Source organism: Manis javanica, chromosome X, assembly GCF_040802235.1.
Source record: "Manis javanica isolate MJ-LG chromosome X, MJ_LKY, whole genome shotgun sequence".
Lineage (NCBI taxonomy): Eukaryota > Metazoa > Chordata > Mammalia > Pholidota > Manidae > Manis > Manis javanica.
The window spans coordinates 12,613,326-12,637,818 of record NC_133174.1 but is presented as its reverse complement, the minus strand read 5'-3'; the positions used below and the strand labels follow the sequence as shown (position 1 = coordinate 12,637,818).

At 37.9% G+C, this 24,493-nt stretch overlaps 1 protein-coding gene across 6 annotated transcripts in view; it reads right to left on the bottom strand.

The window, feature by feature from the left end:
- CDKL5 (cyclin dependent kinase like 5) overlaps positions 1 to 24,493 on the bottom strand; it is a 181,650-nt gene that overhangs the window by 45,290 nt on the left and 111,867 nt on the right. For all 6 annotated transcript variants that reach the window (XM_073227313.1, XM_073227316.1, XM_073227314.1 and 3 more), the window contains 4 exons: positions 19,354 to 19,399; positions 6,361 to 6,497; positions 2,212 to 2,332; positions 251 to 310 (listed from right to left, as the gene is read on the bottom strand). In XM_073227313.1, the coding sequence (XP_073083414.1) occupies positions 251 to 310; positions 2,212 to 2,332; positions 6,361 to 6,497; positions 19,354 to 19,399 (364 nt within the window). The remainder of the gene's footprint in view (positions 1 to 250; positions 311 to 2,211; positions 2,333 to 6,360; positions 6,498 to 19,353; positions 19,400 to 24,493) is intronic.

The window sequence follows — 24,493 nt, the reverse complement described above, 5'->3', positions numbered from 1 at the left end:
TGCATGATGAATTTCTTTTTTTAAGTGACAGTACTATACTGAGCAAAGAGAAAGCAGTATTCTTCAAGCAATTTTTCAACATACAACCCAATAAATGTTCCTCTGTTAATTTATGTCAACACATAAAAAGTAATTTTAATATGCCTGTAAGAGCTACCTATGTGTTATATCAAATGAATTCTGTACTTACAGGGCTCAGTTTCTTTTTTTTTTTTCTTTTTTTTAAGGGCTCAACTTCTTTTTAACTTACCAAAGTCACACAGTTTCAAAACATCATTGTGGCTGATTAAGAGATTTTCTGGCTTTATATCTGGAGTATCAAGATTAAAAAACAATTATTAAAAAGTGTTCCACATACTGCTGATTGATCCCATTAGATTACTATAACAGCACCTAATTAGAAACATCCAGAGTAATTTGTATGGAGACCTGTGGAGCAAAATGCAAAGTAATACATTTTATATTGGTACATAGAAATTTCAATTTATTTCTTTTTGAGAAAACATGCAGATGCAGACCACAACTTCAAAAATGTTTTTCCCTTTAAATCTGAAAGGCATTAATTAGATCACTGCAAGGAATTTTAAGAATGACTGAATCCAGGCTACCACATTTCAAGGAACTATTTTTAACATACCTTGTAAAATATTAGTGATCCAAAATTCTGGAGATAGAATATAAAATGTTTACACCTATAAGATACCTCAAAAACATGTGTTAAGTAGCTAGCACTGTATTTATTGGAGGAAAAATACACATGTAAGATAGATTTTGTTGTGATTTTCCATACTAATTTCTGTATTTACATATCTCTTAGGTTTTCTGTGTGGTTCAAAATTATAAACATCTAATGCCAAAGCTATACGACATGAGTCAAAATAGGTTCTCTCATTTTTTTCATGGATCTTTTGAAGATGTAGTGGGAGTTGAGGAGTAAAAATAGACAGAAAATGCAGCTTAACTCCCCCCTTTGGAGGCATCTGAAAATACTATTTTTAGAGTACCCATCATCTATTTCATACTGTAGAGGTGAAAACAGAGAAAGGGAAGAGATAAGAGTGCAATCTGTAGATTTCCGAATCAGTTTCTACTGCTAATTCACAACCATTGATTCACTACACACCTAACCAACTCACAGTACCACTATGGAAATGCAGCTTAGTCAGTTCCTTATTAATATCCTCAAGTGGTAGTATAGACTGTTATCAGAATCTTACCCTAGATGTCCAGTTGACTTGGAGATCTACCCATCCACCAACAACCCTGACAACTGCTATTAAATTCAAACGTAAGAGAAATACAAATAATCTCTTTGTAGAAATAATAGGAGGTGGCATTCTTCACATGACCTTTAAGCTATTCTTAAATTGAGACTACCTTTAAAACAATATCCTTGTGTGTTTACATAGGCTTATTAAAATGTAGTAGTCATTTATCTGATAATTCAGAAGACAAGCAGACATTGCAGTATTCTGATGAGCAACTTTAGCTTATTATGTCAATGTGTCCCATTATATCAAGAGAAGATGAATGGCGCAGTCCAAGATGGTGCTAGGTAAGTAATTCCCCTTTTAATGCTATAAACCACCTACCTAATGGAATAAGGAGAAAAGACAGGAATTTATGGAATATAATCACAGCCTTTTTAGGCAAGGTTGATCACGCCTACAAACCTGCAAAACAGTGGGCACTTTTCTCTAACAAGTAGGGAAAATCACGAGGTGAAGGTATATACTTGGAGATCATTAGTCTCAGAGGGAATGAGAGGTGGCTGTCAGTGGTGGTCAGTGACTTGGGGACCACCTCAAAGCCTGATTCTGGGTTGTTTCCCACACCTGGTCTACCAGCAGGACTCAAAGGCAAAGGAGAGCATCCTTTTGCTATTTTTCCTGCACATAAGTTTCAAGATTTACATTTGTTGAGTTCTTTATATAGCTAGGCATTCCTACAGCTAAGAGGGAATCTGGTTAAACAAACACAGAGATGTCACCTTAATATCCAAATAAACTTGTACTCCATCCTTTCAGTGATAATAAAGGAGACTTGGAGGGTAAACAACATCTCATATCCTATACTTTCAAAATACATTTAATTTATGAGGAATTTAATTTAAAGTGCCCAAGGAAGTATTCTTAAGACAGTAACATATGAACCATCTGTTAATTTTATTTGATGTTTTAATATTTTCCATTTCAAAAATTCCATACTTACCCCTATGAACAATATCATTCTTATGGCACCAGTGAATAGCTTTGATTAGTTGATAAATATAACTTTTAACTTTCTCAGGTGGAACTCCATTTGGCATTTCTTCCAGCAATTCAAGCATATTCTAAAAATTAAATAGGGAACCATCAATCTCCAAAATCAGGCAGGCACATAAATCATGTATTAAAAAAATTTTAAGGCATCTGGGATGATATACAACATGCTTATTTTTTCATTATTTTGTTTTCCACCCACAACCCTTTTCCTGCAGTCACAGGATATTGTATTAAATGAAGGTTCTCTTTTAAAAGAATCTATTTTTATGATTCCCAAATGCTGCCCAAGTAATAACCCTGGGTACTTTTTACTCTCCCTAAAATCTTTCAGCATCATTTTAGAATAAATTCAAGGGAAAAACAATACAAAATAGACATATGACATTGTAATGTATAAAGGACAGGGGAAATAGTTACTTTAACACAGAGTACTGTGTATCTTTAATAGAACCCTGCAATAAAATCAAGCCTTGAAAACATTTCTGAGAGACCTGGAAAACATCTGTAAGAGCAAATGATCCCTAAGATTAGAAGTGATCAATAAAATCAGTATAAAAATTAGGGCAGGCTAGAAAATACTCTTGAAATAAAAAATTCACTGACTCCAACTAAATCAGTATTTGTCCAGCGTCAGAGACCATTCTAAAATTCATGCAAAATTATTAAGTAGAAACTCTATTTACTTAGTCTCCACTGATTTCCAGATATACCAAACATTCTCCATTCCCTGTGTAAAGCACCAATACTAAGGCCCACGGCATGATTAGAGCTTCCTGTTTGTAGACGACCATCTAGGAAAGCAGTTCTCAAAGTGTGATCTGTGGATCTCGGGGAGAGGAAAGGGTCCCCTCAAATCTTGCAGAGGGACCATGAAGTCAAAACTATGACACAAAGCAATGATGGGTAAACTGGTGGCAACTTAGCATGCATCAAGACACTAGATTCTGCAATGCCACATTCTTGCAGTTAAAAATAAAGACCAGGATGTCTTTGATAAAGCAATAAAAATTATCAATGTTATTGAATGTCAATTTTTGAGTACATGTCTTTTTAGGAATCTGTCTACTAAAATGAGGAATACACATATAGCACTTCCGCTGTTTATCAAAGTATGATGGTTGTCTTGAGGAGAGGCTCTTGGGCAACTGAGCTGCAAGCTGAACTAGCTGGTTATTTGTGGAACACCATTTTTTACTTGAAAGAAGGACACAAATGTATTTATGATAACATTTAATGGGTGTACTACTGTTATTTTTAAATGGATTTATAAATATTTTTATATCACTCAGTTTTGACTTATGTAAATATATTAATATTTATATATTGACATAAAACTCAAATAAAGTCCCCATAATCTTAAGAGTGTAAAGGAGTCCTAAGACCAAAATGTTAGAAAACCCGCTGCTCCAATCCTACTTCACACTTTTGTTCCCACCAGTCAAGTTGTATAATATAAACAGCTGTTTGTTCATAACATTTCCATACCTATCTTAACAGATGCACTTTTTATTTTAATATAATTAAATATCACATAAACCAATGAAAATGTTTTTTTAAAAAGAGAGCTGCTCTTTTTGAGAACACAAAGTGTGCTGTTTTGGAACGGCTTAATAAAGGAAAGTCACTAAACACATAGCCGTCTAATCACATGTGAATGTGACAACTCTAAACCACTGGCAAGGGACAGAGGGTGGTGGTGGTAAGGATTCTGCATTGACATTGCTTTGCAATGTTTTTAAGCTTCTGCTTCGCTTTAAAGAAGCAGACGCAGGATATCCTAGTTGATGCGTCCATCACAGGTATGATGTATGCAAGAAAGACCCATCAGAATTCTAACCAGAAGATCAATACTCAGAAAGCCTTGACCCTACCTCTAAAGACTGGTAAATGAAAATATACTGATATGTTTCAAGTTAAAATGTGTAAGGTATACATGCATCATTTTTAAATGGTTCTCCACTTCAACTGCCTTTTTCAAATAACAAATGCAGCATAGGAGGCCCCAAATATATATGAGAAATAAGAGGGCTTTATAATATAAAGTGAATGGTATGACTCATTTCATATTCAACTCTAAATTCCTCAGTGGCAGAGAGGAATGTCCCCCAATATCCATTCTCCCCTTACTCCACAGTAATACAATTTGTAAATGGATGCATAGGTGTCTAGAATGAAGAGTATATTTACCCTCAGCTTGCAGCTAGTGTGATCATGCATTTAAGGATGTGCCGATGTGATGTGGTAACTGGAGCTCTATCTGGACCTGAGAACAAGTCACATCTCAGGAGTGGTACAGAAGAAAAGCAGAGGCCACCTGGGTCTCCTATAGCTGCAGAGCAGTTACTGTACCAGCCCGGTCATGCCTACCTTTGTATTTGTATGTGAGAAAGAAGAAACGTCCGTTTTGTTTAAGCCACAGCAATCCTGAGTTTCTGTTGCAACCCCCAACCCCTTTAGAAGCATCTTTCTCCTTGCACTTTTGAGACTCATTGTCAATCATTAGGGACTGCCATTGATGGGAGGGGATGATGGTCACCTTCTACTGAAAACCCACAGGGCCAGGGCAAGAATCTCGGGCCTGGGGGTCAGAAGACTGGAGTTCTGCTAGCATCAATGCCCCTTATCAGCAAAGAGAGCTCAGACATGACAAATCACCCAATATACACAGAGGTGGCTTCTCCATTTGTGCATACCAAATTGTTATTAAGTGCAAACGATCACCATGAATAGAACAGAAATAAAAAACAAACAGAAAGAGAACTGTCAAGAGTTTTATTATTTGGCAGTGAAAACTGCAAACTGCATGATTATTTTTGACAACTAATAATATAAAGAGCATCTGATTTTATAGCAATATAATAATTTTTTTAAAGTATCAAATTTTTGTTTTATTTTAGTGAGGAAGGTCCCTTAGGAAAATAACCTAAATTGACACAGGAAAAGAAACCTTAAAACAGTGTTTTAAAACAACAACAAAGAACCTTGTAATATTTCTCAAGTTTTGCTTGTAATGAAATTACTATATGTCTTTTTTAATTAGGAAAATAATTTGTAAAGGGTGAATTAATTCAAAAGTCACTTTACTGGTCAGTCGTCTTGGCAACTGCTTTCTACTTCATGATGGTGGTGGTGGTAGTGGTGATACTCTCTCATTTACGACACAGAGAGCACCTGGCAACTGACCTAAAGAAAACAAGAAACCTCTCCAGGCACCATCTTCTCTAGAGAGTTAACACAGTAATCAGCAGAGGCCACCTAGTTATTCATCAAGGAAGCCTCTAGAAGATCTGTCTGGCTCCAGTTTATGCTACTCTTGTTAAGGCACTTATTTAGGTTCTTGATGATAACCAACTGCAGCAGGTCACTGCTCTCCAAGAAATTCACAGGCACACAATATTGACTACCGTAGTGGACGTCTACCCTTAGGATGGCGCATCATTAAAACTGTTACTAATAGTTAACAATTTAAATAAAATACTGAATGCAGATACCTTGAACAATGTGTTCTTTTCTTCTTTTCTCCGATGCTTCCAGTTCCTTCCTTGTGGTCTCATACACCTCCTTAAGCCTCATCTTGGCCTACTGGCACATCTGCCCTCAAGCAAAGCCAAAGCACTGGCAGCTCACAAAAGGCTGCTTTCCGAGGCAACTCATTTGCCACCCTAGGTCTAATTTAGACACATGTTCTAGGCTTGGGAGGTGTCCTACACAGGCCTCTGTCATCTGTGCCACCACTGTCAACTTACTTGTCTCTCTCCGAGGCCTTGCTTAGGTTTAATGAAAGTAAACCAAGTATAAAAAATTACATGTTGAACACAGACTCTAAGACTTCAGAAGCAAATCAATACAATATTTAAACTTAAGATCATCTCTATACAGTTATATGTATTTTTAAAAATATATTTTATACGACATAAAATATATTTACATTTTTTTTCAGGACTTCTAATGATTATGGATAATACTTTCATTTTTAAAGTCTTCAGATTATGAGTATATTGACAAGTCATACTAGATCATACTTCCTTGCATAGCATCAGAAAAAGCCCTAAGTAAGAAATCAAGTAAATCTCCAAAGCATCAATTAGTGACTTACTTTTTCAACATACTCAAACACCAAGTACAACTTCCCCCTCCGACGAAAGGCTTCCTTCAGCTCCACAATGTTTTCCTGTTTGAGAGTGCGAAGCATTTTAAGCTCACGTAAAGTCGTTTCCTTGACTTCTTCATTTTCTAGAATGTAAACAAATGATGAATAGAGTAAAATTAAAGCCTTCAAACTACTGTTCAAAAAATTCTAAGAACATTAAAAACATACCAGTTTCACTTGCCACTTTGGTACTTCTGCATAGGAAGTCTAAGGATGAACTATTAAGTATTCCATTGTCTTGGATCAGGGATCAAGAATAAGAAACTCAAAGAAGAGAAGACTTATGTGACCAGCACAAACTGATTTTCTGCTTATATTTTCTTATACTTCTCATTGCAAAGTGCATGTGTAAAACACAGACTCATAGATATGATATATAAATCCACTGTCATTTTAACTTTCACACTACCTACTGAGGAAGAAGTTTAAAAGAGGAAAGAGGAGTGAGCCATATTTACGTGCAGAGAAGCCTCTATGAAGCATCTGTAGCAGCTGACGTTTTTAAGTTTGGCCTGAAGCTTTGGCTTAAAAGAGCCTTTGATTCCTCAGGCTGCCATGTGCGTCACCTCACCGAGCAGAGGTCATGTGCCAGGCATCCACAATGCCGCTCCCAGACAAGCTGCAGGGAATTCTAAGTATCTGATCTTCTCTCAGAACTGCAGCTGCTGTAGGTTCCTGCTGTCTTCCTGTGGCATGTCCACCTGTCCACCCCAGATGGTGTAGCTATACTGGGATGGAGAACTTATGCTTAACCAATACACCCTTCTATATCATCTTCACTCATGATAACCCTCACCCCAGACACGGAGGAAGGACACAAGTCACATTAACTCTAATGGATTAATTAGCTGGGAAGTAGAAAAGGTAGTATTTCACTTAAAATGAATTTTTATGAGAGCTTTAGATTTAACTGGGAAATTCCAACTGCCATGTTTACAGATGTATGCACAAGGACACAGGTTCATAATCTCTTATCTGCAATCCCCCAAATCCAAAAATCAGCCTAAAAACTGAATGCTTTTTTCAAAGTTTACGGCAAATCAGTTTAGAGGCAAAACCTGAACTGACATGAGATCGCTTATAGTCTGTTTATCCCAAATTGGTATATATATTCATATATTGTGCTTTAGAAATACTATCTGATGTCAAGGTGCTAGTAACATGCTTATTTCCACTATAAAATTCAAAGGTTATGAATTCTAAAACACGTTTGGCCCCAAGGGTTCGGGTTAAGGGTCAGAATCCTAGCTTGAGATCTAAGTTCTGTGAACCCCAGGGTCGGGCATGTCTGGAGAGGAAGAAAACGGAATTTGGGGATAAGGGTGAGAAAGATTAAAATGTCTTCGAGGAAGAAATGCTTCCTAAGCAGACACACAAGAGGAAAAAGGCTGAATGGGGCCAAAGAGGGAGGGGAGATTCTAAATGCAGTGCCACGAATACTTCAGATTATTTTCTATCCCAGTCCTTCTCCCAACCCCCATTCAAACTGAGTTTAAAGAAAAGAGACCATAATAAAAGCAAGGGCTTTGTAGCACCAGAGCACCTGTTACAAACAGGGAACATAAAAAGTCAACACTGCTTTGGAAACTCGTTACACAAGTGATGTATTCTCCCTACTTCAACAAGTGGCCTGTTAAAGAACGCCAGAGCACAGACTTAGGAAAGGCCAGGCAGAAATTCTGCCCGCCCGAAGGCAAGAACTAGCAGTGGCAAAGGCAAGAGTGGCACAAGCAGTGAACCAGCCCAGCCCACCTCAGGGGGGTCAACTGGGAACTGGGCACTCACAGGGCCCACCCGACGTGAGGGAAAAAGAGCATGAAGCAGTGGGGGCCACCTGGTAGTAGGGGGAAGGTGTGTGATGTGACCGGGGGCCTTCCCAAAGCCCAGCTGTTCTGCAAGCTGGGGCTGTGCCTCAGCAGTGGTGTGTTGCGACCTCTGGACCTGCTGACGCCTAGGAAATGCTGAAAGTCTTTAGACTTATGAAGAAGGCCAGCCTGCTTCATTGCTCTCCTATCTGAGTTACTCCCAAAGTTGGGGAAATCAAAGTAAAATCCACCTCTAAGACAAAGAATACCACACAGATCTCAATGAGAAGCAAATGATCTTCTGACAAGGAAGCAATTCAACAAGGGGCAAAAACATGGATTCCTTGTGACCTGGTCCTCATCTGCTTTTCTACCCTCATCTCCTTCCTTTCTTCCCTTCCCTCAGTTAGTCTTTCAAATCCCAGAACAGCCCAAACTTTAGTTTTCAACCTTAGGACCTCTGAACTTTTTCCGTCTGCCTAGAACTCTCATTCTACTACAGGACTCTTTTACAGGGCTAGCTCCTTCAGGTCTGGGTGTATACATCACTCCTCATGGCCTTGCCCAGATCACTAACCAAAGCAGGCCTCCATCCCATTATTCCTCACCGGACTACTCTGAACTTGTCTTTCACTGGCCTTCTCACCATTTTTACTGATGCATGTGCTTGCTTATTGGTTTAAGCAGCTGTGTGGCCACCCCTGCTCAATCGAGAGCTCCAAGACAGGTCTACGTTCTGCTGTTCAACAACATACCCCCAACCACTTGGGGCTGTACCTGGCAGAGAGGGGACTGATAAACACTTCCTACATGAATGCTTTCACTGGTACCAAGAGAAAATCTTTGCTCACAGGCGGCTATCTCTCATTCCCTTAAGACACCGGAAGCAGCAATGTGACAGCAAATAATAGGTACTTTGCCCTCTCAGTTTTGAGTACAGTACTTTCAAAGGACAGCTTCTCAGGCAATATGACAAACTGAATTTATTTTCCCCGATTCACCTCTGCCCTGGGTTGTCTTCTGCAATATGTGATAATGAAAAATGGAGGCTCCAGAAAACTGACAGCACTAAGGGTCAAGAACACATATATATTTAATCATTAAGAATATCCATAAACCATGCTAGAGCTGGGTACAAATAAACGTTGCACCAAAGTCAAAAGTAAATAAAGCTGGTGGTCTATCTTTTCTAATCAATTGCTTGCTAAATTCTTGGCTCCCAAAAAGCAAGTGAAAGAAGGGAGATTTATATTATTAGCACTTGTGGCAGTTTCACTTTGCTAACATTTAAAGCCACCTCAGAATGGCCAAAGCAGGATGGTTTTAGTAGAAGGAACACTGGAGTAGAATTTGGGAGAACTAGATTTTGGATCCTTTTAAACCAACACTGTGACATGTAACTCTGGGAAAGCCACTAATTTTTCATAAAATAACTAAGCAACTATCCAAAAGCAACAGGATACACATTCTTCTCAAGTGCACATGGAACATTCTCCAGAATAGACCACATACTAGGCCACAAAAAGAGCCTCAGTAAATTCCAAAAGATTGAAATCCTACCAACCAACTTTTCAGACCACAAAGGCATAAAACTAGAAATAAATTGTACAAAGAAAGCAAAAAGGCTCACAAACACATGGAGGCTTAACAACATGCTCCTAAATAATCAATGGATCAACGACCAAATTAAAATGGAGATCCAGCAATATATGGAAACAAGTGACAACAACAACACAAAGCCCCAACTTCTGTAGGGCACAGCAAAAGCGGTCTTCAAAGGAAAGTACATAGCAATCCAGGCATACTTAAAGAAGGAAGAACAATCCTGAATGAATAGTCTAATGTCACAATTACTGAAATTGGAAAAAGAAGAACAAATGAGGCCTAAGGTCAGCAGATGGAGGGACATAATAAAGATCAGAGAAGAAATAAATAAAATTGAGAAGAATAAAACAATAGAAAAAATCAATGAAACCAAGAGCTGGTTCTTCGAGAAAGTAAACAAAATAGATAAGCCTCTAGCCAGACTTATTAAGAGAAAAAGAGAGTCAACACACATCAACAGAATCAGAAACGAGAAAGGAAAAATCATGACGAACCCCACAGAAATACAAAGAATTATTAGAGAATACTATGAAAACCTATATGCTAATAAGCTGGAAAACCTAGGAAAAATGGACAACTTCCTAGAAAAATACAACCTTCCAAGACTGACCCAGAAAGAAACAGAAAATCTAAACAGACCAATTACCAGCAATGAAATTGAAAAACTACCCAAGAACAAAATCCCCGGGCCAGATGGATTTACCTCGGAATTTTATCAGACATACAGAGAAGACATAATACCCATTCTCCTTAAAGTTTTCCAAAAAATAGAAAAGGAGGGAATACTCCCAAACTCATTCTATGAAGCTAACATCACCCTAATACCAAAACCAGGCAAAGACCCCACCAAAAAAGAAAATTACAGACCAATATCCCTAATGAACATAGATGCAAAAATACTCAACAAAATATTAGCAAACTGAATTCAAAAATACATCAAGAGGATCATACACCATGACCAAGTGGGATTCATCCCAGGGATGCAAGGATGGTACAACATTCGAAAATCCATCAACATCATCCACCACATCAACAAAAAGAAGGACAAAAACCACATGATCATCTCCACAGATGCTGAAAAAGCATTCGACAAAATTCAACATCCATTCATGATAAAAACTCTCAACAAAATGGGCATAGAGGGCAAGTACCTCAACATAATAAAGGCCATATATGATAAATACACAGCCAACATCATACTGAACAGAGAGAAGCTGAAAACTTTTCCTCTGAGATCGGGAACAAGACAGGGATGCCCACTCTCCCCATTGTTATTCAACACAGTACTGGAGGTCCTAGCCATGGCAATTAGACAAAACAAAGAAATACAAGGAATCCAGATTGGTAAAGAAGAAGTTAAACTGTCACTATTTGCAGATGACATGATATTGTACATAAAAAAACCCTAAAGACTCCACTCCAAAACTACTAGAACTAATATTGGAATTCAGCAAAGTTGCAGGATACAAAATTAACACACAGAAATCTGTGGCTTTCCTATACACTAACAATGAACTAATAGAAAGAGAAAAAGGAAAAAAATTCCATTCACAATTGCATCAAAAAGAATAAAATACCTAGGAATAAACCTAACCAAGGAAGTGAAAGACCTATACCCTGAAAACTACAGGACACTCTTAAGAGAAATTAAAGAAGACACTAACAGATGGAAACTCATCCCATGCTCTTGGCTAGGAAGAATTAATATCGTCAAAATGGCTATCCTGCACAAAGCAATATACAGATTCAATGCAATCCCTATCAAATTACCAACAGCATTCTTCAACGAACTGGAACAAATAGTTCAAAAATTCATATGGAAACACCAAAGACCCCGAATAGCAAAAGCAATCCTGAGAAGGAAAAATCAGTTGGGGGGGATCTCACGTTATCATGAAGATACAAATTATATTTGGTATTGAATTGATGGTTACAATAAAGCTCTTTTCCTATCTTTAAAACAGTAACTTCCTTGGAAAAATATCAAAAGGTAAAATCTCATTCTTCAACGAACTGGAACAAATAGTTCTGAAATTCATATGGAACCACCAAAGACCCCGAATAGCCAAAGCAATCCTGAGAAGGAAGAATAAACTGGGGGGGGGGGGGTCTCGCTCCCCAACTTCAAGCTCTAATACAAAGCCACAGTATACAGTATGGGAGAATATATTCATAAATGACAGATCCGATAAAGGGTTGACATCCAAAATATATAAAGAGCTCACGCGCCTCAACAAACAAGAAGCAAATAATCCAATTAAAAAATGGGCAGAAGAGCTGAACAGACACTTCTCCAAAGAAGAAATTCAGATGGCCAACAGACACATGAAAAGATGCTCCACATCGCTTGTCATCAGAGAAATGCAAATTAAAACCACAATGAGATATCACCTCATACCAGTAAGGACAGCCACCATCCAAAAGACAAACAACAACAAATGTTGGCGAGGTTGTGGAGAAAAGGGAAGCCTCCTATAGTGTTGGTGGGAATGTAAATTAGCTCAACCATTGTAGAAAGCAATATGGAGGTTCCTCAAAAAGCTCAAAATAGAAATACCATTTGACCTAGGAATCCCACTTCTAGGTATTTACCCTAAGAATACAGCAGCCCAGTTTGAAAAAGACAGATGCACCCCTATGTTTCTCACTGCACTATTTACAATAGCCAAGATATGGAAGCAACCTAAGTGTCCATCAGTAGATGAATGGATAAAGAAGAGGTGGTACATATATACAATGGAATATTATTCAGCTATAAGAAGAAAACAAATCCTACCATTTGCATCAACATGGATGGAGCTAGAGGCTATTACACTCAGTGAAATAAGCCAGGCGGAGAAAGACAAGTACCAAATGATTTCACTCATATGTGGAGTATAAGAACAAAGGAAAACGGAAGGAACAAAACAGCAGCAGACTCACAGAACCCAAGAATGGACTAACAGTTACCAAAGGGAAATGGTCTGGGGAGGATGTGTGGGAAGGGAGGGATTAGGGCGGGGAAAAAGAAAGGAGGCCTTACCATTAGCATGTATAATGTGTGTGTGGGGGCACGGGGAGGGCTTTGCAACACAGAGAAGACAAGTAGTGATTCTACAGCATCTTAGTACACTGATGGACAGTGACTGTAATGGGGTTTGTGGGGGGGACTTGGTGAAGGGGGGAGCCTAGTAAACATAATGTCCTTCATGTAATTGTAGATTAATGATAACAAAAAAAAATAACTAAGCAACTGACAACCTCCCCCACAACAGCACCCCCACCCCAAAATCTCATGGCCATTTCCCAATCCAGTAATCTATGATTTCTTTTCATTAAAATTCCCTTGATTATAAGCCTATAAAGCTCACTGAATTTTGGTACTTTATTGTATACACATCATTCTAATTTATACTGACTCTACTTAACAATGGCTATAGAGAGAAGAGAAATGAATCTTCGAAAAGCTCACAAAAGCACCCCACTTACAGTGCCAAAACTACCTTATTTTGAGCAGCCTATCTTTTTTAGGAAATGAAGGCTTCTTTCTTTTATTAAAAGTGGAGGTAAGCACTTTGGTACTAGGATTGTTATGAATGGGAACAGCCAGGAAGTGGAGTTATTAATTCTCTAAGTGCACGCAAAATGCACACCCTTCATGACTTGCTACAGCCTATCAGTTCCATTTCTCTAAGTACTTTTAGTATTCCTGGCCTACCCTGCACTTAATGATGAAAATTGTGGCATTAAATGGTCAGATGATGGGGAAAAGAAATGGACTTTCCACTAGCACATGCTCCTCTCCTCAGAGATTCAGAAAATCGCAAAGCTCTTCAGTGAGGCAGCTTTCTACAGGTCGCAGCTCAACCCACTGAAGGGAGCACAAAATCCCTGCCTTCCAGCTGAAACAATGCTGTGGATCCTCCATGTAGGTGAGGCTCCTCCAGTTTACAAACTAAGAAACCAAGTCTATAGAGAGTAACTTTCTCAGGGCGAGTGAGGGAATGTCATACGGAGTAGAACACAGGGACACAGGCAGCATGGTGTAAGGCAGTGAGCGAGCTGTGGAGGGTAGGCTGGAACACCCAGGTTCAGGATTGGCTACTTCTAGGCTGAGGGGCAAAGCAACATTGTACAGGAGGAAGAAAAACTCAACGAACACCCTGGGGCCTGCATCTCAGTCTCAGTTAATCACATACTAGCTGTGAAGCTTTGAGGCTGGGGTTCCTAGGCTGTAAGCTGGAGTTGGGGTTCTACTAGATGATTCTGAAGGTCCTTGCAGCTCTAAGAGCTGGTTACTTCCATGTGATTCCTGCATATGTGCATGCTGATGGACCTGGTCACCAGTCATCACTGAGGGTGTTTAGCTTAGTATAGGCAGCAACTCTGATAATGTTGTACAAATTCTAGAGTGATGGCTAAATGGCAGGGTAGGAAAAGGTTGTTAAGTAAAAAAACAAACAGAAAACTAACTTGTTTCTAAGCTTGCCAGCAAAGCAAGTTAACACACTTAAAAATCAAGAAGGGAGATTCAATAAAGTAAATGAAAACAATTTTTAAGAAGAAAAGTCACAAGAGCAAATGAAACACAAAGTAAGTAATGAAAAGAGAAAACTCTAAAGATGAGCAGAAACTCTATTGTAACTCTATTTTTAAAGAACTGTGGGCTTGGAAAAGAAATCCAGAAATAGCTGTAACCTACTTTATGAAATCACAAACCTGACATTCTTGTACAGCCAAAGAAAACTCCAAAAACGGACCTTAAAGCAGGTACAATGGGGAAAAAAACTCAACCCATCCTTTTACAAAACCCTAAAGGTGCCATGTTTGAGTCAGTTCACCCTGACTGAAGTAGGAACATCAACAGGAGAGTAACATGGCCAGCGGTGGGTTGAAGGGCATTGCAACTGTCTATATACCAAAGGGAAGAACCTTTCCGTCTCCACGGATGAAGGCTGGGTAAGGCAAAATGGAAATGTATTCAATTGTGAAAGGTGCAAATGTTCACCAAATCCTTGAAGAGTCCCTGAAGTTTGAAACAGATCCATTTTGGACATTAAAAGGAAGTATGGTGAAATCACGACTAGCCAGAATGTTTAAGCTTAGTTAACTGAATTCTCTGTTTAACCAAGAGTTGAAAAGTTTGTTTCAAGGCCTCTCTTACAGGGAACCTAACAGGTTCTTAAATTTAAGAACCAAAGATTATGAACTCTAGTTTTGTACCACTATACAAAATAAGAATCTGATTTCTCTGGATCTAGAGATCAGGATAGAGCTTTCTAGTGTTTGGGTAAAAATAAAGATGAAACAAACTGGAGAAAAGAATAAATGACTGGGAAAATCAACCAATAAAAGATAATAGAAGCATGTTAAAAAAAAGAATAAATGATCAATTAAATACTTCCTCATAATTACAAAGAAGAAAAATGTCCATTCCAAGAAAAAAATATATATCTACAGGAAACAGAAGCAGCAGCAGGACATGAATTGCAAGCAATTTTGTTTGATATAAAAGCAGAGACACAACCTAAATTCCATCCTAACCATGGACCGCTGCACAGCTCCCTAAGAGTCAGCCTCCTTTCTGTGCCCTGAGGCCCACTGACAAACCGGGAGGATCCTTCCTCACTCCATCACCTGTACGTTCAGGGAAAGACTGAAAAGGCCAAAGAAGCAAAAGGTGTTGTCATATCAGAAGATCCAAATGTATGTCAAATTAATTCTAGACCACAGACTTCCTCAAGTAAAGGTTGAACAAAGCTTTTAATTCTTGCTGGTCCAAAGCTATCTAGTCTAAATCAGTGCTCTTGGATTATTTAGTAAACTGAAGACAGACACTTGTACGTGTGTGTGCATGAGAGATTATCACCTGAACACCAAATCTCATTGTACAAAATTGGAGTTATAAGAAGGGCAGGAGAATTGGGCTAAATTATCATTATAAATAGTCTGAGAAGTACCCGTTAATTAAATAATATCTTTTTTGGCATGGTGTCATTTTTCTTTTCTCTGAAAAACCAAATACCAAGCAGAGCTAATTCTATGACATCTTCTGGTTGGTTAGGTGTTTATCAATATTTTTCTATGCAAACTTACATGAAGAAACAAACTTATAATATGATCATTCAGAGTATCATTAAGAATTCATTATGTGAGGTTCCACATTTATGATGATGTATAAAGAAGCAAAAAGTCATCAAAGCAAGAAAATATTAACTAATGAAGTGACCTCAGATTTTAAAAATGTCATCGCTCAAACACTGCTCCCTTTTAACAGGAGTTTTTATCCCTACCCAGTGTCAAAGTCTTTCAGGGAGAATCATAGGCAGACACTGATTAGTAATCTGACAGATATACAATAAAACCTGGCAGGATGAAGAAAGACAGGAACACACAAGAATGAAGAGAAAACTGACAAAGCCTTTTCTGTTTTTTTTAACAACCCTCTTTTTATTTTGAAAGTCATTCACTGACCTAGCCTACAATTTTATAGTAAAAATTGTCCCTCCTCCCCAAAACACTTGATTCTTTCCTCTAAGTAGTAGAAGGTTGCTATTATAACCTAAATTGTGTTAACTATAAAATAAACTTATTTTCATAATTTTAGTTTCATTTTCCCAACTTATAGTCCCAACCTAACCTTTTATATACTATGAAATTTTGATTCCCATTTTAAAAAGTGACCTGTTTCTTATCCTGGGATAATAAGGACTTCTTGAACTAAATAGTGGTCTACCTTAAAATGTAGTTTCAAAATCCACTTTATACAAATCTGTGGATATATATGAATTTAACAGGAAAATAGGACATTATCATAACATTTTAAAGTTCACAGACAGTAATATATATTCTCATAAAAGAGCCCTTAATATCATCAGTGTGAGAATACTTAATTAGCTTGAACTTGGGTCAGACCAAGTTCAGATCCTATTTCAGTTTAACAATGTTTTTACAGAATTATTTTATTATCTCCAAAATGATTTTTAAACTTGGGTTTATAAAAGTGACTCCCATACTATGAAAAGAATACTTTCAGAGGAACTAATAAAAGAGATTAATGAGACCTATGTGACAATAAGGGCAGTATTATCACAAAACTCCATTTTTTATTGTCGTTGGCCTGACTGAAACTTAAGATACACTGATTTAGAATTAAGTGGTTTATATAGGGGTTGAATAGGCATCCTCAACTGTACTAGACTATCTATGTGCACTTCATACTCTTAAAGGGTTGTTCACCACACATAAGCTCCCTTACTTTCCATTAAGCAAAATAACTACTCTGTCAGGAGGAAAAGGGTAAAGGCAGAAAAGAGAGTACAAGATCTCTCAGGCAGAACTGGAGAACTAGGAAAGTGTGCTAGAACAGGGTTGGAACTAAGAAGTTACAAATAATTGGATTTGTCTTCAGATTCTATCACAGAAATGTTTAGGAAGTGTCCCTCTAGAAGTATGTTTAGGCATACCTACAAAGGTGCCCATGTGTAAGGTGGGTGGGTGAGAAGGCTGCATGCCTGTGAGGTATGGTCACTGGTCTGTCCGGCAGAGATGAGGGCAGAGTGGATTCACGTCCTGTCAGTTCAGTAAAAATAAGAGTTGACCGAATGTTTCCTATAATGTCTGGACTACTCATACATTCTCAGAACTGGAGAAGCTTCCTGAAAGCACCCATACCTGATTTAGCTTCACAGCTTTTACAGTACCTAGGCTCAGTGCTCAATGAGTTTCAACAGATACACTATTGACTGCCACTCTGGAGGTATCATAACACAGGTACAAATATATCATTTAACTGAAGCTAAGAATTGATATGCATAGGATAGAGATTGTGAAGCATATGGTACTAAGTTTTTTTTAAAAGCTGGCACACATGGCTTTGACTTATACTCCTTTTCAAAAATTTGATGACAGTTATTATTTTTGGTGGTAACTGATGCTTGACAATGTGTCTTACAAGATGAATGCACAGCCAGAAGTCTTCACACACATGTGAAGGTTATGCTTTGATCTACTGTTGCAACCAGTCTTTTTAGTAGATCACCATTCGTCTCTTGGCCACCTGTGGTTAGCCCAAAGCCAGTGCTCCAAGAGCTCATTTCCAATGGTCTCATAGTGGGTTGACCTGGAGCTATTGCCTCCATCAGACTACAGGTACATCATTTGAAGAGGGGTTTTTATTTTGTTTTGTTTAAAAGAACAAGTTAAGAGCATTTTTTATGGCCTTCCCTTCAAGGCTACTGAGACAATGGCTGCTTAAGTTACCAGCTGAGGAGCGTGCAGCTCTGCATCAGGAGCTCAGCTCATCAGGTTACATCAAACACCACTGACTTTACCCCAGGACTCTGTCAGTGAGCCCTTTTTGTTATTTATGTTTGCTAGGTCTCTAAGGTAAGGGTGATGACATTGTTCACAAATACAGAGGCTGGTGTCTTACAGTATTTAGTCAACGTGTGCTGATGAAGGTAGGCTACGACTGCTCCTGTCATCCTTCCAATTAGACATGAAGATTGATGCTATGCTGGTGCCTCTCGCCCCTTCACCCCTGGAGCACTATTCTACAAATGGCACGTTGTGACTCGGGAGTGGTAAAATCAATGTATCTGATGCCACAATAGGCATTTACATGAATTTATATGAGCAGGAAAGAACAAAAGATGGAGAACCACACATTCGTAAAATAAAGTAGTTTTGTGACACTTTTGCTTCAGTTATATATAGTGTATTATGTATGTGGATATAGGGTTAGGATGTAAAAAATATATCTACTGTGGGTCTCTGTAAAAAATAAAAGATTGGAAAAATGCTGCCTAGAGCTTCTTCAAAGCCATGCATACCTTTGTCATCAGCTTTTCTACTTGGCTACCTTTGGATGGCCAACAGCCAAGATATACAATGCAATGAACCACTGAAATGCTTTATTTGTATTTCATACAGTACCTTTTTTTGTACACTTTATCTTTAAATGCTTTATTTTAAACTTTCTTGCCCAGCATAGGGCAATTTTAATACTCCATTTGAAATGGAATATTGTGACCAAGTCCTCCAAGTATGGTGTTTCTTCTTGAAAAGCCTCTATTCTCCCAATGAGTTACTCTAAATATAAATCACTCTCTTGATATCATCTACATGCCACTTACCCTTGCATTTCTGACTGACTAGGAACTAGAGATTATAGTAACCAATAACAAAGCCTTTCACATAGAACTCACTACTTGTCCACAGTATTTCAAATTAGTTTTCTCATTTTATTAATACTTAGCAACAGTGTAAATAGCATGCCTTCTATCTAGCATCCAAAGGAACACTTCAAATATTGACTGTACCTTAAAATACAAGATGAATTTTCTAATATCATAAGATTTGAAAAGATTCACACAACAGCTAAATATTTCAAAGTAAAGCATGATAATAATAAGCTATATTTGCTTTCTGAGATTGACTTTAAAATCTCATGAACAAACAAGTCTAATCAACTAGATCCCATCTCTTCCATATTCTATTCACAAAAACTAAATACAGAAAAGAAAAATATATATATACACATATATACCTTCACTGTCCTTGAATTTCTTGATTGCCACAATTTCATGCGTTTCCTGCAAAGGAAAAAAGGCAGAAAGTCAGTCATTCTCCAGTGTGTTTCAAAAGGAAATCCCAGTTGTCTCAGGTATATTCTGGGACAGAGCAGCAAGAAGCCAGAGAATAAGTAAATATTTCTTTACAGGTGTATGTACACGTCAAAATACATCAAGCTGAACACTAAGATTCAAGCATTTTATGTATGTACCTCATTTTTAAAAAACACAAAAACCTAGATCCTCCTCTTCCCCAGCCCCTCATTTCTTGGTTCCAAAATCCTCTTTTTTACCACACTGTAGGCCTTGTCAGGAAGGAAAAGGAGAAGAGCGAGAGGTGAAGGACCAAGAGCAGAGACCGTGAGAATCCATGGATGAACCAGGGTGGCAATGTCCTGACGCTACCCAAGGGGCCAGGAGGCCTCACAACATACCGCCATCTGTATTTGGCACTGAAACTAAGGCACACATTTCACTTGGGCTTCTAAGACCAGAGAAAAGGCTTCTACAATACTTGGTAGTTGCTGGTAGCAGAATACCTCTTCCAAGTGTCCTCCCTTCACTTACCTTTTCCTAACAAAACTAGTTGTTCAAGAGCACTTCCCTATTTTGAATCCAAAGTGGTATACTACACATTTGCCACCGCTACCAATCACCACCTCCCCTGCCCTAATTATTTAGCTCTCCTCAACTAACGGAAGGAATGTGTGTGCAGAACCCTACTTTCAAACGACACATCACAAATATTTTTTCTTTTTTGGTTGGAGGAGAAGAAAATAAGGGCTGGAAAGAAAATGGAAATGCTAAGAACTAAGTACCACTAGGCTAAATAACTCGTGTCCAAATTCTGGTCTATAAAAGGAATAAAAAAGCTTTTAATAAAATAATACATAGATTCTTCAGAGCTAACATGTCTTATAGAAAGGTCTTCTGAATGACCCAGTCTGCTCTTTTCTACTCTAAATGGCTACACTTTAAGATCTGCAGGTGCAAATCTTTTTATAGAAGATTGTCCCCGTATCCAAACAAAGGTTTAAAGAATGGACACAATACCAGGCAATAACCAATAGGGTACAGATCATTAACTTAATAAAAATACACGCTTTTCTTTCATTCTTTACAAAAGCAAAGGGGATCATGAAAGCAGAAAAAGAAAAGAAAAAAGTAACCATTTTAATCATTACGCTGAAAGCCAAACCCTGAGTCATAACTATGTGTATAAATCAAATGCTTTCTGCTTCCCATCCACCTGTTAAAGAAAAAACAAGCTTTCATATTTGTGTTATAGGAAAAAATGTTATCTGAAAGTGCTAGAGGCTACTGAGGAAAAAGATGCTTCTTCAAGGTACTATGTTTTTGTTTTTAATGGAGGAACAGATAGAACTGCAGAGTGCTGACAGCTTTTGAGACACAATTTCTTTGTACTCAGCCTTCCAGATTCTTTCTGATACTGTAAGTGTTTCATCATCGGGAAGAACAACTGCATATTCAAAGTGATGCGGGGGTGGGCAGCTAGAATATTAGTGCAGGTAGTGCTAGTAACTCACTTCCTACACTGATAGCACTGTCTTACCCAGCTCTTTTCAAATAGCCCTAGCTAGCCACCTCCCTAGCAGCACAAGGGGAAGAACAAACCCTATCAGGAAACTGCTCACAGCACAAAGAAAAGGGCGCCGTGATACACTCCTTAGATGAGAGTAAAGCTGCTCACACTGCATCCGAGAGCTGTTCTGGGTTGCATTTCTTTTTTTTTAATTGAAATATCATTGATATACAATCTTATATTGGTTTCGAATACACAACATAGTGGTTCAACAGATACCCACATTATTAAATCCTCACCCCTACTCTATTAGTGTGGTTACTATCTTGTCAACACAGACGTTACAGAATCATCAGCTATATTCTCCATGCTGTACTAATATTCCTGTGACCAACTTATATTATGGAGATTTTTGTGCCCCTTTATCCCCCTCCCCTCAACCACTCCCCCATGGTAACCACTAGTCACTTCTCAGTGTCAATGAGTCTACTGCTATTTTGTTCATTCTGTTGTTCTGATTCTTGATGTTTAATTTTTAGATTCCACAAATAAGTGAAATCATTTGGTACTTGTCCTTTTCTGCCTGGCTTATTTCACTAAGCATAATACCCTCTAGGTCCATCCACATTATTGCAAATGGCAGGACTTATTTTATGGCTGGGTAATATTCCACTGTGTATATGTACATCATCTTTATGTTCCAGGTTGTATTTCATCCTATGTTGCACTCTAAACAGAGTTCCATGCACATTTTTTTATTCCATCCTAAGTATTAACTTTATCTCACTTTATAAAAGGTCTTGCTTCGTTCAAACTTGCCCACTGATATGGCAACAAGGGCAGAACGAGGCACCCGAGACTGATATGAATTCCTGGCAAACACTCTTCTCACTGGCTGGCTGGTCTGAGGTTGATCACGTGGTCTGGGGTTGACCCTCAGTTGTCTGAGAAAGCTGTTTGCTGAGCCCACTCTTTCTGGTACATCCTGCTCCTATGACTCTATGTTCACTTCATCTTACCAAGGGGTGGGTGGAGGGGGTCTGTGAATCCTAGGATGCAACATACCGCTTCCAATCCTTCTCTATTTCTTGCCTTACTGTATTTGGGGAGTTTAGTCTTTGAAAAGATCTGGCACTACAGGTGCTGATGTGGGCTAGTAGAGAACTCCAGCTCCCACGGGGCCAAATGACAGTTACCCTCATGAGATGGCTGCCCATTTCCAGCCCCTTGGGGCCCTGGCTCCAAGCTTCGTCCTACTCCCTTTGGGTAGTTTGCCCTATCCCCGTTCAGAAAGTAGAATACATAGCATGGTGTTCAAGGCTGCATTTTTCAGTCCATCTCCCTGCACCTTGCCAATGATCTAAGGTCAACATTTAATTTATTAATTTACAGAACTTCGTGAGTTTTGTTTTTAAATATCTTCATGGTATTTAATGGAGAGGGAGGGGGTGATACACCAACTTTTATTACTTATACTACCACCACCCTGGATGCTACACATAATATAGGTGCAGACAAAGAATAAAAATATACGAAAAATAACTGAAGAACTGTGTTTTAAATTCAATTTATTCACAAAAGCATTGCCCCCACACTGTCTGCAACAGAATGTTACCAGCTGTAGTGAGCATGACAGGCATAATTTGCTACTTGTTTCAGTCTTACTTTGTTTAAACAATGAGCTAGTTAAAAGCTGATGTTTTAAACAACAAAGGATGTGATAAAATATATAAGTAAACCATTAATGGTAATTCCATATCACACCCTTAATTTTGCCTCAAAACTGGAATTATATTACCTTGGAATGCAAAAAGATAGAGGTTCCTGAATTTACTGCTATCTCAATGAGTGAACAAGCTATCAAAGCATTTAAGATTTTCTAGAATAATCTCCTCAGCTAAAAAAAAATTAGAAAGCACATGAAAAGTAAATTTTATGAGTAGTGACAAATTGAAAAAACCTGACGGGCCTATGTTTCTTCCACTATCTCAAGATTTCCACCCCATACAAATCACGCCTTAATCACCAAACAAACTTACTGGACACAGAATTATAACCAAAATTCACTCCTCCTACTGACTGTTTAAAGCTCATGAGTCATTGGTTTATTCCAGAATCAACTGTCCCGTCTGAAGATGTTAGTAAAGCAACCAATCAATATTAACAATCATAAAACGTACTAAATTATTTTAAATGCAGCCATATAGCTTGATTTATTTATGTTCTGGAACAAGGAATTCTCTAAACCAATCATACTATATGAGGAAGTAGCAGGAGCCACTATTTTAAATATTTTGCTCTGTTATTTAAAATATCCAACATACATTATGAAACAGAACAGAAAAAATATTGACTTTATTGTACTCCAGTATTCATGGATTGAACCATTCCAAAGGTTATATTATACTCTACAATTCATTCTCTAATTACCCTCTGAGGAAGCCCTTCCTTGGGAGAAATTCTTTACTTCTTCATCCAAATAGCAGGAAACACAACTTGACAGCTAAAGCATTTTACAATATTTCAATCCCATTTTGTATGCAAATATCCCAACTGTCTTGAGTGTTTTCGCACACTGACACGCTCCTTTAGCTAAAACAAAACCCTACACAGACACTATTACCTTAAGGACCGATATGGTACCTGAAAAAGGAAGCTTTATTTTAGATTATTAAATACTTTTGTGCCAGGCCCTGTGCTAAGCGCTTCTCATGTATTATCTCGTTTAATCCTCAAATCAACACTCTGAGGTGAATCTTACCATCATACTCATTTTAACAGATGAGGATATACTGAGTTTTAATGAGGTTATTTAATTTCCCCAAGATTACATAGCTAAAATTTTAAACCCAGGGAAGACTGGTTCTGGAGGCCATTTCTCATCCAAGGCCCTACTATCCTGCCTTTGCAAGCCATGTACATAAGCTTTGTTGTTAAAAAGGATATATTCTGAAACACCTATATACATACCACCAGAGAGGCCATCATTATTTCTATGTTCTTCTAAAAAATATATTTAGCACCAACAAAAATTTTATAATTTTCTAATAATGTCTGCTATAATATTTATAGACCTAAAAGTATGTGCAAATATTTCATTATTTTCATCTCTATCTTTATTCTTATTTCATAGAAACCTTCTAAAATAACTTTGACAACTACAGTTATTTTTACTCTATAAACAAAACTATAAAATGTGAGTAAATTCAAGCATGGCACACATTCCACTTAGACAGATACAATGGAGCTAATATGTGTTTGCCAACTACATTAGAAACACAAAATATTACCCAAGATATGCAGTGATAAGAACTGTACTGTTTTCCAAGAAATCCCTTAGAAATGTTTACTTCTGTAATTTATTTATTACTTATAAACTACCACAGTTTGCCAATACTGAAAGTTAGACTAACTAAATTTAAGTATTTCAGGCCAAATCAACAAGGAAAACAAACTATAGCAAAGAAGAGGAGCATTTCAGTCAGTCAGCTCAGAAGTGTCTACTGGGCCCCTGCTTTGTGTGAGGTTTTATGCGACATCCTAGGTTTGACTGGGTGAGTAAATGAAGTATC